Source organism: Carettochelys insculpta, chromosome 21 (assembly GCF_033958435.1).
Source record: "Carettochelys insculpta isolate YL-2023 chromosome 21, ASM3395843v1, whole genome shotgun sequence".
Classification (NCBI taxonomy): domain Eukaryota; kingdom Metazoa; phylum Chordata; order Testudines; family Carettochelyidae; genus Carettochelys; species Carettochelys insculpta.
In genome coordinates, this window is record NC_134157.1 from 9265603 (window position 1) to 9278927 (window position 13325).

At 42.2% G+C, this 13325-nt stretch overlaps 1 protein-coding gene across 1 annotated transcript in view; it reads right to left on the minus strand.

Moving 5' to 3' along the window:
* CACNA1B (calcium voltage-gated channel subunit alpha1 B) overlaps positions 1 to 13325 on the minus strand; it is a 502106-nt gene that overhangs the window by 38053 nt on the left and 450728 nt on the right. The window contains exon 39 of the mRNA XM_075015705.1: positions 6996 to 7092. Coding sequence (XP_074871806.1) covers positions 6996 to 7092 — 97 coding nt within the window. The remainder of the gene's footprint in view (positions 1 to 6995; positions 7093 to 13325) is intronic.

A 13325-nucleotide genomic window follows, 5' to 3' on the forward strand; every position in this document is an offset into this window, starting at 1 on the left:
GAGCACTGATTTCAGACTGGGCTTGCTGAGGACTGTAACACAATCATTAACATAGTCACCCCCACACGGGCATCTCAATAGCTAACCTTGCCCACCGTAACTAACATCTCAACACTGGCTGGAAGTGTGTCACATCAGAGAGTCTGGACTAACCCTCTACATTCCCCTGGGCACAACTCAGTTAACACCATAACCCTGTGAGCACTACCAAGCACGCTCGGTGAGAGAGGTGGGACTGCATTATTTATCCCCTCTGCTCAGCATGCTCCACTGCAAAAACAAACAAGGCCTATTTTCACACTATTTCAGAAGCGCAGCCCACCCTCTGCGACCCACTGAGCCATGATCTGGCCCGCTGCTTTGAAATGGGCTTCAAATGCTTGCCAGAAGGAACTTTGAGGAGGACAAAACCTAATTTGCAGTATTTGTCCATTACTTTAGGTCTTGAAGAAAAACGTAGGCGTGTGTTGATAGAGATGGGCTGAGATCACACTGCTCCTGGACTCTGACACATTGTTCACTCCAGCCCAGGGTCAATATGGGCCTGCCTGCCGCCAATGAAAAGTATGCTTAGCTACACTAATTAAATGGGGGGAAGGCGGCAACCTGGGGCAAGGAGAAAAGCCTGCACTAGAGCTCTGTACCTGGCAAAAAGAGATTTCTCAGTTCCTTCTATCATTCCTCTTCCTATGCTTCCCTCACTCTCTCATTCCCTCCCATGGAGTTTTATGAGACATCCAAGAAGGTAATGGCCATCTAGTTCCTCATTTCCTAACCTGCACCAAAGAAACCTCCTCAATCCCCACTTCTTAATTAGGCAGTTTCAGAGTCGTTCTCCCTTCTCCACATGAGTAGAGGCTAACAAGAGCAACCTAACTAATAGATCAGAAGAGATTGTTATTGTTTCTGCAGCGAAAGGCCTCAGGGACTGGGGCTGTGATGGTCTCTCTGGAATATCCTAATTAACTCTCTGCTTCACAGAGGGGGAAGCAATCAGATGATAAGATAACAGCCAGTTACAAAACTGGGTTACATTTCTTGCTTCAATTAAAGAGGGGGAGAGTCAGACATGCCTCATCTACTAGCTGGGGGGGCAGCAACCAATTAAACTAGCTAACTAACCAACCAAGCGAAAGGTGCATGAACATTCATTCAAGTAAAAACCAGAACTGACCTTGCCTGAATTTGTGCCAATTTCATGTTCACCTTCCGCAAAGATTCCCCAGGAAAAGCTTTACTTACACGAATGCCAATGGAAACAGGGAATTTTGTGTGTAATGTTAGAGGCAAATAGTCTCAGTGTTGATGGCCACTCTGCAGCCTATACTCCACTTAAATCTCACTTTAGCCCTGAGATGAGTGGTACATTGGCCTTCTGTGCTCGCTTTGCATGGAAGTGAACAGCAAGCAGGAGTACGTGTATGTACCCTCATCGATATGTGAGTGAAAAAATAACATGTTCTGAATATGCTATTAACACTAGCGAACAGCACCCCAGTTCTGGATATTGAAAACTAATTTTGAAAATAATAATGGAAATTTATGGGACACTAATCACTGGGGGAATAATTCCTAACAGTGAATATGTTCAAGAGAATTGAGAACAGTTTACAGACAGTCTGCTGGTAGAAAGCCGGTAGAAACAGTGTCTGAATTTGTTGAATAAATTACATGCTATGAATAATTCACCCTATCCTCGTTGTAACTCTTATGTTCCGACTTATTTTGTGTCTTCTCTTATGACTAGCCAGGCGTTCTATTTCCCCATATAAACCCTGCATGGAGAAAGTAGAATGACCAGCCAATTAGCAAAGAGACCTTTCTAAAGCCTGTGATTTGTTCAGTATCTTTCACAACTTCATCTAGATGTTCAGATTTTGCTGGCCCCATTCTTGACACAAAGCTTGGGGAGGAAGAAAACGAAAACTACTTCGGGATTAAATTCCCACACTCAAGCGACAATGTATTTGCCAGGGTTCCCAAAACAGCCTGAATGGTTTGATATGGCCTAAGCCAGGAGTTCTAAAATATAGCCTGTGGGACTACACCCTTGATCTGTCAGATGAAGCATTGCACGCTGGAACGTGTAGTCACCATGGGCTGAGCCTGTGGTTAAAGAAGGCAAGGCTAGGATCACCTGGGTATTTTTGGCAAACTGCCAGCCATTGTGGACCTCAGTGGAGCAACATTTAGATATTCTTGGCATAAGCAAAACAGTTGCCACTACTTTCAGGCTTGGCAGAATTCAATTTTACATTTTAACATAATTTTGAGGGATAAAATAGAGAAGTCAAAGAATTAAAGCTTCATGACTTGTAAATCACAGTTTGCCTATATCCTGTGTCAAAATATATGAAATAAATAGCCTTAAATCAAATTGTAACATGCTCGCAGGCAACATTTTTCTTACTTGGCCTATCTGTAAGTTTCCACTATTACTGATGGCAAAAATGTCTTGTTTCCCTCTACAATCCCCATGCTGAGAAAAATATCAAAATGTTACTTTAAGTTTCTGCGATGGTTTCTTGCAAATCCAGAAGACCTGGAAGAAGCAACTGATTCATCTTTGACCTGATATAGCTTCTGAAACCATGCAATGCATGGAGAAATTGGCAGAGAAGGCCTTGCTCTTTTATTGTGTGATCAGCTATTGGCTCACTCTGAATCTGCCCAGGCATATGAGCGATATGAGCACTGATTTCAGACTGGGCTGAGGACTGTAACACAATCATTAATACAGTAAACCCCCAATATACATGACTTCAAATTGTGCATAACTCACTTTATTGAGAATTAAGCACAACTTGAAGCTGCTCTCTGGCTGTCAGCTTGCCTAGCTGCCCTCAGCTGCAGGCAGCTAAGCAGGCTAAGCACCCCTTCTCCCTGCCTTCCCCCAGCAGCGCCACTGTCAGGGTGACAGCCATACGGCTGGGGGAAGGCAGGGAGAAGCAGACAGGAAACTGACCAGCCCTGATGGGCTGGTCAGTTTCCTGGGTCCCACAAGCAGCACAGAGCTGGGAACCAAGCAGCACCCTTGTTCCTGGCAACTCACCCGACTTGCGTGAAAATCTGAGTTAAGCAGGGGTTGCAGTAATGCAGCCCCCGCATAATTTGGGGTTTTACTGTAACATCACTCCAACACAAGTATCTTAATAGCTAACCTTGCCCACCTTCACTAACACAATAGCTGGAAGTGTGCATCTTTTGCCAAAAAATTTGGACCTGCACTCTCAGTCAGTGCTGACAAATTCAAAAGGCCAGCATAAGATTACAATGAAGTCTCAGTAAAGTTTATTAAAGGGACCAATGGTTCTGATTTGAAACTATGCTATCACCAGAACTTAATCTTCTGTAGGGGAGCCAATGTGGCACTTTCCCCTACCCATACCCCCAAAATAGGGTGAAAAGTTCCACTTTTGAAAGCCCAGTGTCTCTTGGGATAGAGTTGTCCTGTCAGCTGAGGAATGTCAGAAGGGGACACTAAAAGATTCCCATGCGTGAATTTCAAGGCAAGCAGCAAGCCACATGCATAACAACACTGCAGGGATTGGTCTTGCTAACCAAGGAGAACTGTTCACAAAGGAGAAACAAAATAAACAAATACATAAAAAGAAATCTGAAGGAAAGAAACTGTCCCCCACAAAGGCTGGAGAAAACGAAAACCAGCTCTGTGCTGAAACATCAAGAAGGTGGAGAGACAGAGATAGGGACAAAACCATACAGGCTGACCAAATCTTTGCAACGAAAGAGAGAGTCAGGAAAATACACATAATACAAAGAGGGACAAAAGAGCAAAAAACCATTTGCCCAACAGAACAGAAAAACAGGTGACTTTTACTGACAGTGAGAGAATAGGAGAGTGCAGAGACAAAACACTGACTTCCTTTTCTAGCCATCCCTGAGCTACAATTAAAAACTGAAGGGTGTCATTTTAATTATTTACTTATTTTCTGTCTTCGTAGGAAGCTGATTTGTTTGTGGTCTGAAATATGTGTATGTAACCAAGTATGGATGATTGTATTGTGCCCTCAACAGGGTGGTCTGCTGTGCTGTTTCCCATCAGTCACAAATCAATTGTGGTGAACAGCTATCGGGGTGACTGGTAGACAATCACCACAAGAGAACCATGGGACTTATGGGCAACTAATGCAACCATTCACAAGCAGTGTTCATATGAGTGTGGCTTTTCAGCACAAATAGGTCTCCTTGCACATGCTCCTCCTAATCATGCCAGTTAATAAAAATGAAGGAGAGAAGCAATGAAAACCAATGTCATTATTAGTGAAGATAAGGGTTTTTTAAAATTCAGTTAGTGAAATGCCTGAGTAACTCTATTACCTTTCTTAATGGAGATTACCCCCAACCTGCAATGACTGATCTATCCTCCCACGCTTTGCGGGGGATTCAGAGCAAGATCCAGGTCAATCTGCAGAGATTGGACCTATGCTATAATGAGCCAAAGTGGAACAGCATATCTGACCACCTTCCACTCAGAGAAAGTTTGATTAACTCGGAGTCTGAATTTCACAGATTGGATCCATCTCTCCTGATGGGACTCAGTTATACAAACTGCCATCTCTTTGGAGACTTGTTACTTGGTGATTAAAAATTAATATTGGAAAAATCAAGTTGGTGTGTTTTACAAAAATACTTAATGGTACCGAAATGCTATGGGAGACGTATGTATAAATACAGACATAAATTAAACTGCTTGTAAGAAGAGTAATGTGAAAAGAACTTTCTGATGAAGAATGAAAGCAGGTAAGCATCTAAGCTCTCAGCTTGGAACAAAGTCTGCATCTACAAGTTAAATAGCCACAAGTGCAGCCTCTAAACAATGCACAATTAAAAGCAGCCAGTCCTTTCAAATGTCAAGTATCGGGGGGGTAGCCGTGTCAGTCTGGATCTGTAACAGCAACAAAGGGTCCTGTGGCACCTTATAGACTAACAGAAAAGTTTTGAGCATGAGCTTTCGTGAGTACAGACTCACTTCATCATATGCTCAGATGCTTCATCAGATGCTTCATCAGAGGGCATCTGATGAAGTGAGTCTGTGCTCACGAAAGCTCATGCTCAGAACTTTTCTGTTAGTCTTTAAGGTGCCACAGGACCCTTCGTTGCTGTTCCTTTAAAATGTGTATTTTCAATACACGTATTTGGCTACTTCAATGCAGAGAGGTAGGAAAGGATAATACAATTGAAAATACTGCATTTCTAGATTGTGTGTCTACATACATATGCTCTAAATTACATATAGAAAGTGGCCAAGAAATCAACCAAACAAAAACCAAAACCCAGCACCTCTGAAAATCAGGCCCACTGTGTCTTTGGCTCTCTAAAATAGAGACACTGAAAACCAGTAGGCACTTTTGCAAATGTTGCCTTGTGTGTATGTGTCTGTGTATGTGTATTTTAAATGGCTAAAATATGAAAGTTTAAAAATTGATACTGTTTGAGAAGTTTTCATGAAGACGTTTATATTTGGTTCTGTTACATATTCATAATAGATATAACCCTTTGGTGTATTCACATTTTATGTCAGGAGTACGTCAAGATGCACACATTCATGTAATACTGGCCATTCATATAATAGTGAATCAAAAAGATTCTTCTAAGCCAACTATTTTTTTCCTCCTTTTCACTTTGCCCATAGAGGAATAATGCATGACAATAGGGAAGGGGAAATGTGGAACGTATTTATCTGAAACTTTGGTTCATACGGAAACATTTCTGAAACTCAGCCAGGAGTCCGATTTCACCTCAAAGACTAATAAATGTAATAGTGCATAAGCTTTCCTGAAATACATCTCACTTCCTCAGACGATTGAAGTGAAAGTGCTTTTCTTTCACTCCAAGCCTCTGAGGAAATGACTTGTATCTAACAAAAGTTTATGTCCTAATAGATTTGTTAGTCTTTAAAGCACCACTGAACTCCCTGTTATTTTGGCTGAAAACAGACACACAACTATCTCTCTGAATACTGAAACTCAGTGACGTGTAGTTTAAATGAGAACTGGTATGATGTACTGTGGGTTCATTCCAACCAAGCAAAGCTCAGGGTGGATGGGAGGGATTTTCAAAAACGCTCAGTGCTGGCTTTTTCTGTTTCCACTGAAGTCAACAGTAAAACTCTTATTGTCTTTAATGGGAGCAGAGTTAGGCCTGTCTTGAATGCTTCTGAAAATCCCTTTGAGGGCATGAATAACAAACCTAAAGAAATACTCCCAATGAAGCCCCCTCAAATGCTAATTTCATGAAGAATTTTTTGGTAGGACAACAACTCTTTCTGAAGATTGAATTGGCTAGAGGCCTGCCTTGTGCTTTTCAGATGCAGTCTAATTTCTCTGTGCATTTCTAGTGTACTCTCCACAGCAGAGTCTGAAATACCACAACTAACACATTTATGAACATAATGTGTATTGTGGTTTAATTAAAACCTTGTTTAGGACAAATTACGTGTGATTTCTCTCTTTTCTTTGGTTCAAAATGATTTGATTTGTGTGCAATTATTTCTGTGTGTGTATTAGAAAGTATTTATGGTATCAGCGGTATTTAATAACTTACTAACTCCCATGGCCCTGCCTGCCCTAATTATTTTGACTTAATTAAAAGAAAAATAACATTGCACAACTAAATGACTAGTCAGAGGATACAGAGATATACAAAAATAAGTGGAGGTATATTGATGTCATTAATTGCTTATTATCTCCATTCTGCACTCCCAAATAGATTGGAAAGGAAGCAGAAATATGCAGAGAGCAACACTTATATAGGTAGATGGAGACAAAGCTAGAAAGACAAACTAAGGTGTCACAGTTCTGATGACTGAAAACAGTATGTGGCATGTTTAAAATCCTGTCAACATAGAAAGAAGAGAAAGCACCAGAAAGAACCCAGGATCACACCGATAATATCACAGGAAAATGGCACCCGTTTCAGGCACAGCAAGGAAAGCTTTCAACAAATGGTTTGGGGAGTTTTCAAGGGCGATCTACCTTATAGGCAACTCGAGCCGGGCATTTCTTTCCCAGGCCTAGAGGTGGGGACATGTGTCTCAGCATCTCATACATGTCAGTGTAACTGATGCGCCCGCTTGAAATTGAAGGTGGGGGGTGGAGGGGAAAGAGAGAGAGGCAAAAGCAGGAGGACACAGAAATCAAACCGGAACCAAAGTAAAAAGGGGGAGCCACACAAAGGGTGAAACAAAACCAAGGAGAGGGAAATGCAGGGGTAGAGTGGGGGAGAAAGCAGACAAGAAAAAAACACATATCCGGTTAATCAGATTTCTCAGGAAAGAGAAAAATAAACCAAATAAAGGGGAGGATAAACTGAAGGATTTCTCCACTTCCAGCCCTTTGCTCGAACTCTTGGCTGTCTCCTCATCACAAAGAAATCCCAGTTTAAACGCTGACAGTCTAATCCCTGAGGTAGCAGTACGGAATGATTGATGTCTACGTTAATGGATGTGGAGAGGCACTGGGGATGGGGAGGGATTTTTTGAGGGACAAGGTTGCTTTTTTGGTTGCTTGCTTTTCAAATTAAAATATGATTGTATTCACCATGCCAGGGAGAGCTGGTAGGCAGAGTTATGGGACAGACAGAGACGTGACATGTAAAATGCTTCTCCTTCCCTTTTGTGGATAAGAAGTTTTGCTTCCAATTTAGGTTAAAGGCTAAAAGAGAAAGAAGAAGAATCCTTTTTTTTTCTCTCCTTTCCTGTGGGTAGATTAAGATTGCTCTGACTCCCAGAAAAAGCAGGATTTCTGCAGCACCCTATCCAACAAAGCCAGACTCCTCCAACAGCTCAGATTTCCATCTGACAAGGGCAGATCCATATATCCCAGCCTACCTTTAATCTGCAAGTGGGGACTGGGAAGAGACTTTATTATTTCATCCTCAGAGACCATTCCATGGTCTAGTCATCCGGCTTCATTACGAGGGTACATTGGCCAACGTGTGAGTTTGAGAGCAGTGGGTGTAGCTAGGAAGTCTCCAGAGAAGTCTCACAACTCCATCTCCATTGTTGATGAGTTTTGGTACAGCCAAAGTACACAACAAATTAAATCCTCCATTAGGGAAGCCATTCCTTTCTGGCTTTCTGTCTCTGCTGGTGTTGCTGTTGATTTTGGGCTCAAGTGTAGTGTCTGGTTTTATGGTCCCAGCTGGCGGCATGTTAACTAACACTTTGTAATTCCACAGTGCCTTTCTTTGAAGGGTACCAAAGCATATTAAAGTCCATTATTAATTATTATCAGCCCCTGGTAAAGCAGGGAAAGGATAATCTCCATTGTACAGCTGGGGAAACTGTGGCACAAAGAGGTTAAATGAACATACATACAGCAAGTCAGGTGTAGACTCAGGTAGGGAGCTCAGCAATCCTGAATCCAAAATGGTCCAGAGTGCTGACTAGGCCACACTCCAAGGTACTAAACAGATGACTGCTAGATGGGGAGAAGGAAGGAAGGGAGAAACAACTGACAAAACCAGAAGGATAAGTCTCTATGCCTGGCCACTATCTCTGTGCTGTGGTTTTTGTTTCCACAAGCAAAAAAGCTTTTCATAGATTTTTAAACCTTACTGATAAAATGAATGGCACTTGAAATGTACATTTTTCAGAGCATTATCTACAATGACACTCAGATCTGTTTCTTGAGCAGTAACAGATAATTGTATGCAGAGTTGGGATTATATTCTCCAATGTACATTATTTTGCACTTATCAACACTGATATTCATCAGCCATTTTGTTGCCTAGTCGTACAGTTTAGTGAGATCCTTTCGCAACTCTTTGCGCTGAGATTTGGACTTAACTATCTTAAATAATTTTGTATCATCTGCAAATTTTACCATCCCGCTGCTCATCCCTTTTCCAGGTCATTTATGAGTGTGTTGTACCACACAAGTCCCAGTACAGACTCTTAAAGGACTCCTCTCTGTACTTCTGCTCAGTGTGAAAAATTCCCATTCATTCCTACCCCGTGATCTTGCCTATTCTACAACCTATACAGTTATAACTATATCACTCAGGGGTCTGAAAAATCCATACCCCTGAGCAGCAGAGTTATAATGAGCAACCCCACCCATGTAGACAGTGTCCTCTTGGCAGGTGAGCCTCTACTGCAAAAAACTACCACCTTTTAGGAAGACACATTAAGTATGCCAGTGGAAGCTCTCTCTCCTCTCAGAGTAGGGCAGCTGCATCAACGCAGCATTTTAAGTGCAAACTTGTCCTTTGTCCTGTATTTTAACCACTTACTGATCCCAGAGAGGATCTTCCCTCGTATCCCAGGACTGCTTGGTGAGGGAACCTTGTCAGAGACTTTCTGAAAGTTCAAATATGCTGTAATCACTGCATCATCTTTGTCCACTTGTTTGCTGGCCCCCTCAAAGAATTTTGGCACCCTGCTCTTACAGAGATTTACAGCAGCAGTACCCTGGGTGGCAGTAGATGCATGCATTGAGAGCATTGTACTCTTTTTGCTGTTGGGAATAACCAGTGTTGGGTATAATATCGGCTCTGTTTCTTCCAGTGCTGGGGGACATACATGCCCAATGTTTTTAGAGTTGCCCGGGCATCCTTGAAGGTATGTAGGTAGTATTCTCATGAGTATTCTCAGCAAAAAGCTTTTGTCCCTCCCACAGGAAAGCCTCAACAGTTGTTTATATCTCCTTAGGTAAGCTGGGGAGGTGAAGACATGATATTCTTTGCGTTACTATCCCTTTTGCCAACTACCAGGTGGCAGTGTGGCTGAGTGAAGAGATGCCTGTACGGATGTTTTGGCTATAAGGGATCCCTCTGCTAGGTTTACTTTGTATTAGTTTCTGAAGTCCTCTGGCTATTGCTCAACAAAGGGACTCATTTTTTCAAAATGTTGTATGTGTATTTTGCCAATAGGTATGAATAGTTGGCGATAACTGTAAGGAGGCTGATGAGTTTGATTTTCTGTAGAACATATCAAGTCTTTTCCAGTCCCTTGTCATACGGGATTGCTTTGTATTGGGCTTGTTTGCCTCAGTGATGCATGGCATCTACTGATAGGGAGTGAAAACCGGATGGGAGAATAGAAATAGCCAGGGCATATTTGTGATCTGCTCATTTGGAGAGGGGTCAGTGGTGTCTGGAGTTTGACAAATTGCCTTTGCTGGATCCATAATAGCCTTGTTCATAGGTAAGGTGATTTTGGCTGATGGAGATACGTGAAGAAAATCGGTTAACTTGTACTGGGTTTCAAGCAATTCTGCCAAGGAAATATCTAGCGAGTCTGCCACCCTCTCAATGGTGCTGGGAGCACAACAGGCTGTTAATGCGGCCGCTGCGGTATCACCATTGTGGTTGCCTATGTTGCTGTCAGTGCTAGTGCCAGTGGTGCTGAAGTGGGCAGTCTGCTCTTAATTTGAGGTAGATGGAGGACAGGACTTCATACCCAGTGCCTCTTGGTCCAATGAGGATGCTGCTGTTGGTTCTGAGGTGGATTTTGCCCTTGGAGAGCTTTTCTTTGAGGACTGTTCAGTTTGTGGAGACGACTGCTGCCTTTTTTTTTGCTTGTATTTCTAGCTGATGGGTCCTGAGGGAGCGGGAGAAGAGGACTACTGATGGGGATCACTTTTGGGGGCGGAGTGAGAGACTCCGGTTCTGCGGGAGGTCTGAGGGATTTCTCCGTGAGAAGTTTTAGTTGGAGGTCCCACACTGTGAGTGACCTCAGATAATTTTTTTTTACAGTGTAGGCATTTTTGTGGAATATGCACCTCCTCCAGTTATTGGATGCACTGCGTGTGAGCATCCAAGACAGAATTAGAGAGTGCGCAGGTGAGGCATCTTTTGAAATGGGGGAAACCCAACTTGCTGAGGAAGCTTGGCTTGGGAAGGGGTTAGTAAAGATATTGGAAGAAATAAGAAAATTGGTAGAAATGAACTGGGGCAGTAGAAGATGAAAGGGGGGGGTGTCTTCTCTTGCTGAAGAGATGAGGTGAGGAGAGCTGCTGTATTCTGACATAAGCTTAGGGTGGTAGAGAAGGAACCAAGGAATAGCTGACGGCACATGCCACCTGAATGCTTGCACCACCATGAGATGGCAATGTGCGTCAGCCACCAAGCAGGGTACTGCTACTGTAAATCTCTGGCGAAAAGTGCAGGGCACCAGAACTCCTCACTAGGGCCTACAGCTTCTTTCCTATCATACTTCTTAGGCCACAGATTTCCCAGTTTAATAAATTCATCCCCAACAATGATCTCCACTGGAACGGTGAGTTCCTCTGCACCTGTCCACTTTCTCTCAGCTCTTAGTTTAAAAACAGTCTAAAATCTTTTTTTTAATATTCCATGCAAACTGTCTACGTCTATTTTAGTTAAGTTGGAGCTCATCCTTTCTGTATTGGCTCCTCTTTTTCCCAAATGGTTCTTTAGTCCTTAATAAACCTGAAGCCTTCCTTCCCAGACACCATCATCTCATCCAGACACTGTTATAATTTGCAGGTCCATTACACTCTCATCAGAGGACCTCAGGGAGATTCCCATTGTTCTTAAAGGCATTCTGGAGCTACTGCTATTACACTTTAGCGGAGAAAGAACATTCAGTCCCTCATCCTTTCTCTAATCCTAGGTAAGCATTCCTACCTATTAACTGGACCCTTGAGCTAATGTATCCTTTCAACTCAGGAAAGATTTGGGATCAAGGGGTAGTTGCTAAACTGAAGTTGCAACATCAGCTAAAACTGAAAATAAAATGGCCCCACATCACAGCATTTTCTCCTCAGTATTCCACAGAAATATAATTAGGCTGTGTGTTTCTCTCTCATATATATTTAATTTTGTCCCTTCCTCAATCCTTCCCATCTAGACCCTGAGGAATGGAAATGTTTGAGTTCACTGTCTCATAAGGCTGCCTTTTTCCAGCCAGCTGGGGTATAGGAGTAAATAGGAAATCAATGCATCAAGGGATAAGGGGGCAGTCAATCATTCCTTTTCAGGCAACGGGTTAGTCACGTTCCACTTTCTTTTCAGTATTGTGTGCACTTGCAAATTGGATACAAAGAAACAAAAAGAAAGGAAGACAACCAAAGAAGGAAATGCTGGACGGACTCTCTGAAATTCCAAACCTTGTATGCCACCCTATGAGGGCACTTCTTTCCTAAGCCAAGGGGTGGAGCAATAACACGTAACAAATTGTACATATCCTTATAATGAATCCGGCAACTGGAAAGAAAACACCACAAGTTATACAGCATAGACAAGCAGAGAGGCCATCCCTGCTCCCCCAAGATCACTGTCCTATAGAACACAGTAAACGGGGGCGGGGGGGGGGGGGCGGAGACAGGGAGGAGCAGGAAAACATTCGAGAAGCAAGGTTAGTTTGATAACGATTAGCTTATCCAGGAGGTAGACACCTTAACTCAGTTCCAGGGAGGGAGAACTTTCAGTTGCTCTCAAAAAGCCACAGCATAAAGTAGCAAGATTGGTTTAATTACTGCCTGAACTACAATGCAGCATAAAGATCTTTTAACTACTGCGTTTAATTATGACAGTCACTAATGTTATATTTCTTTAATGTGTCTTAAATATAAGAATATAAAAGATTAACAGCCAGGCCAGTAGCTGTTATCTTAAGAGCCTTATGAGACTGATTAAGACTGAAATTACAGATCTCATTAGTAACAACTGAAATAAGCTTATTATAAAGTTGATTTTTATGGTTATTGCTATTATTTAATTTTTTTTTTAGTTAATCTAGCAGTTGGATTAAGAAACTTCATGGATTAATTTTATTTCTAATTATAATTAGCCAAATCATCTAAAACTCCACCATGAAGCCTCTAGGGGTTCCATGGCAGTCCCAAGCCTGGATGAAGGAGGAGGGTTGGTCAGATGAGTGTCGATGAGCTTAGCTTTTTCCCCAAAAACAGCGCTATCAGAACAGTGAGTAGCCACCATTATGCAAATGAAGTGCACAATATGCAAATTAACACCTCATTTGCATTTCTGATCAGCTGCGTTTGCATTCCCCTTCTGAAAGGGGAATGTAGTGTAGATGCAGCCAGAAAGGACTGTAAAGATTGTTTTTCCTGAATATTTTCACACAGTTTTGGTTTTTTGTATTAGAAATTCAGAGCTGGTTATCCATAACTTTTGCACCAGTATTATTACATCAGTTTAGAAAACTACTCAGTTAAATTGCTGTAATCCACTACTATGAACACAATTCAACTGTGGCATATTGACATTATAGTGGCATGTTTTTTCAGCAAATTTTTGCTGAAATTTCTAAATCAATACTATTAAATCAGTGCAAACCCTGTGCATAGACAAGGCCCTGAATACATCTACCCTGG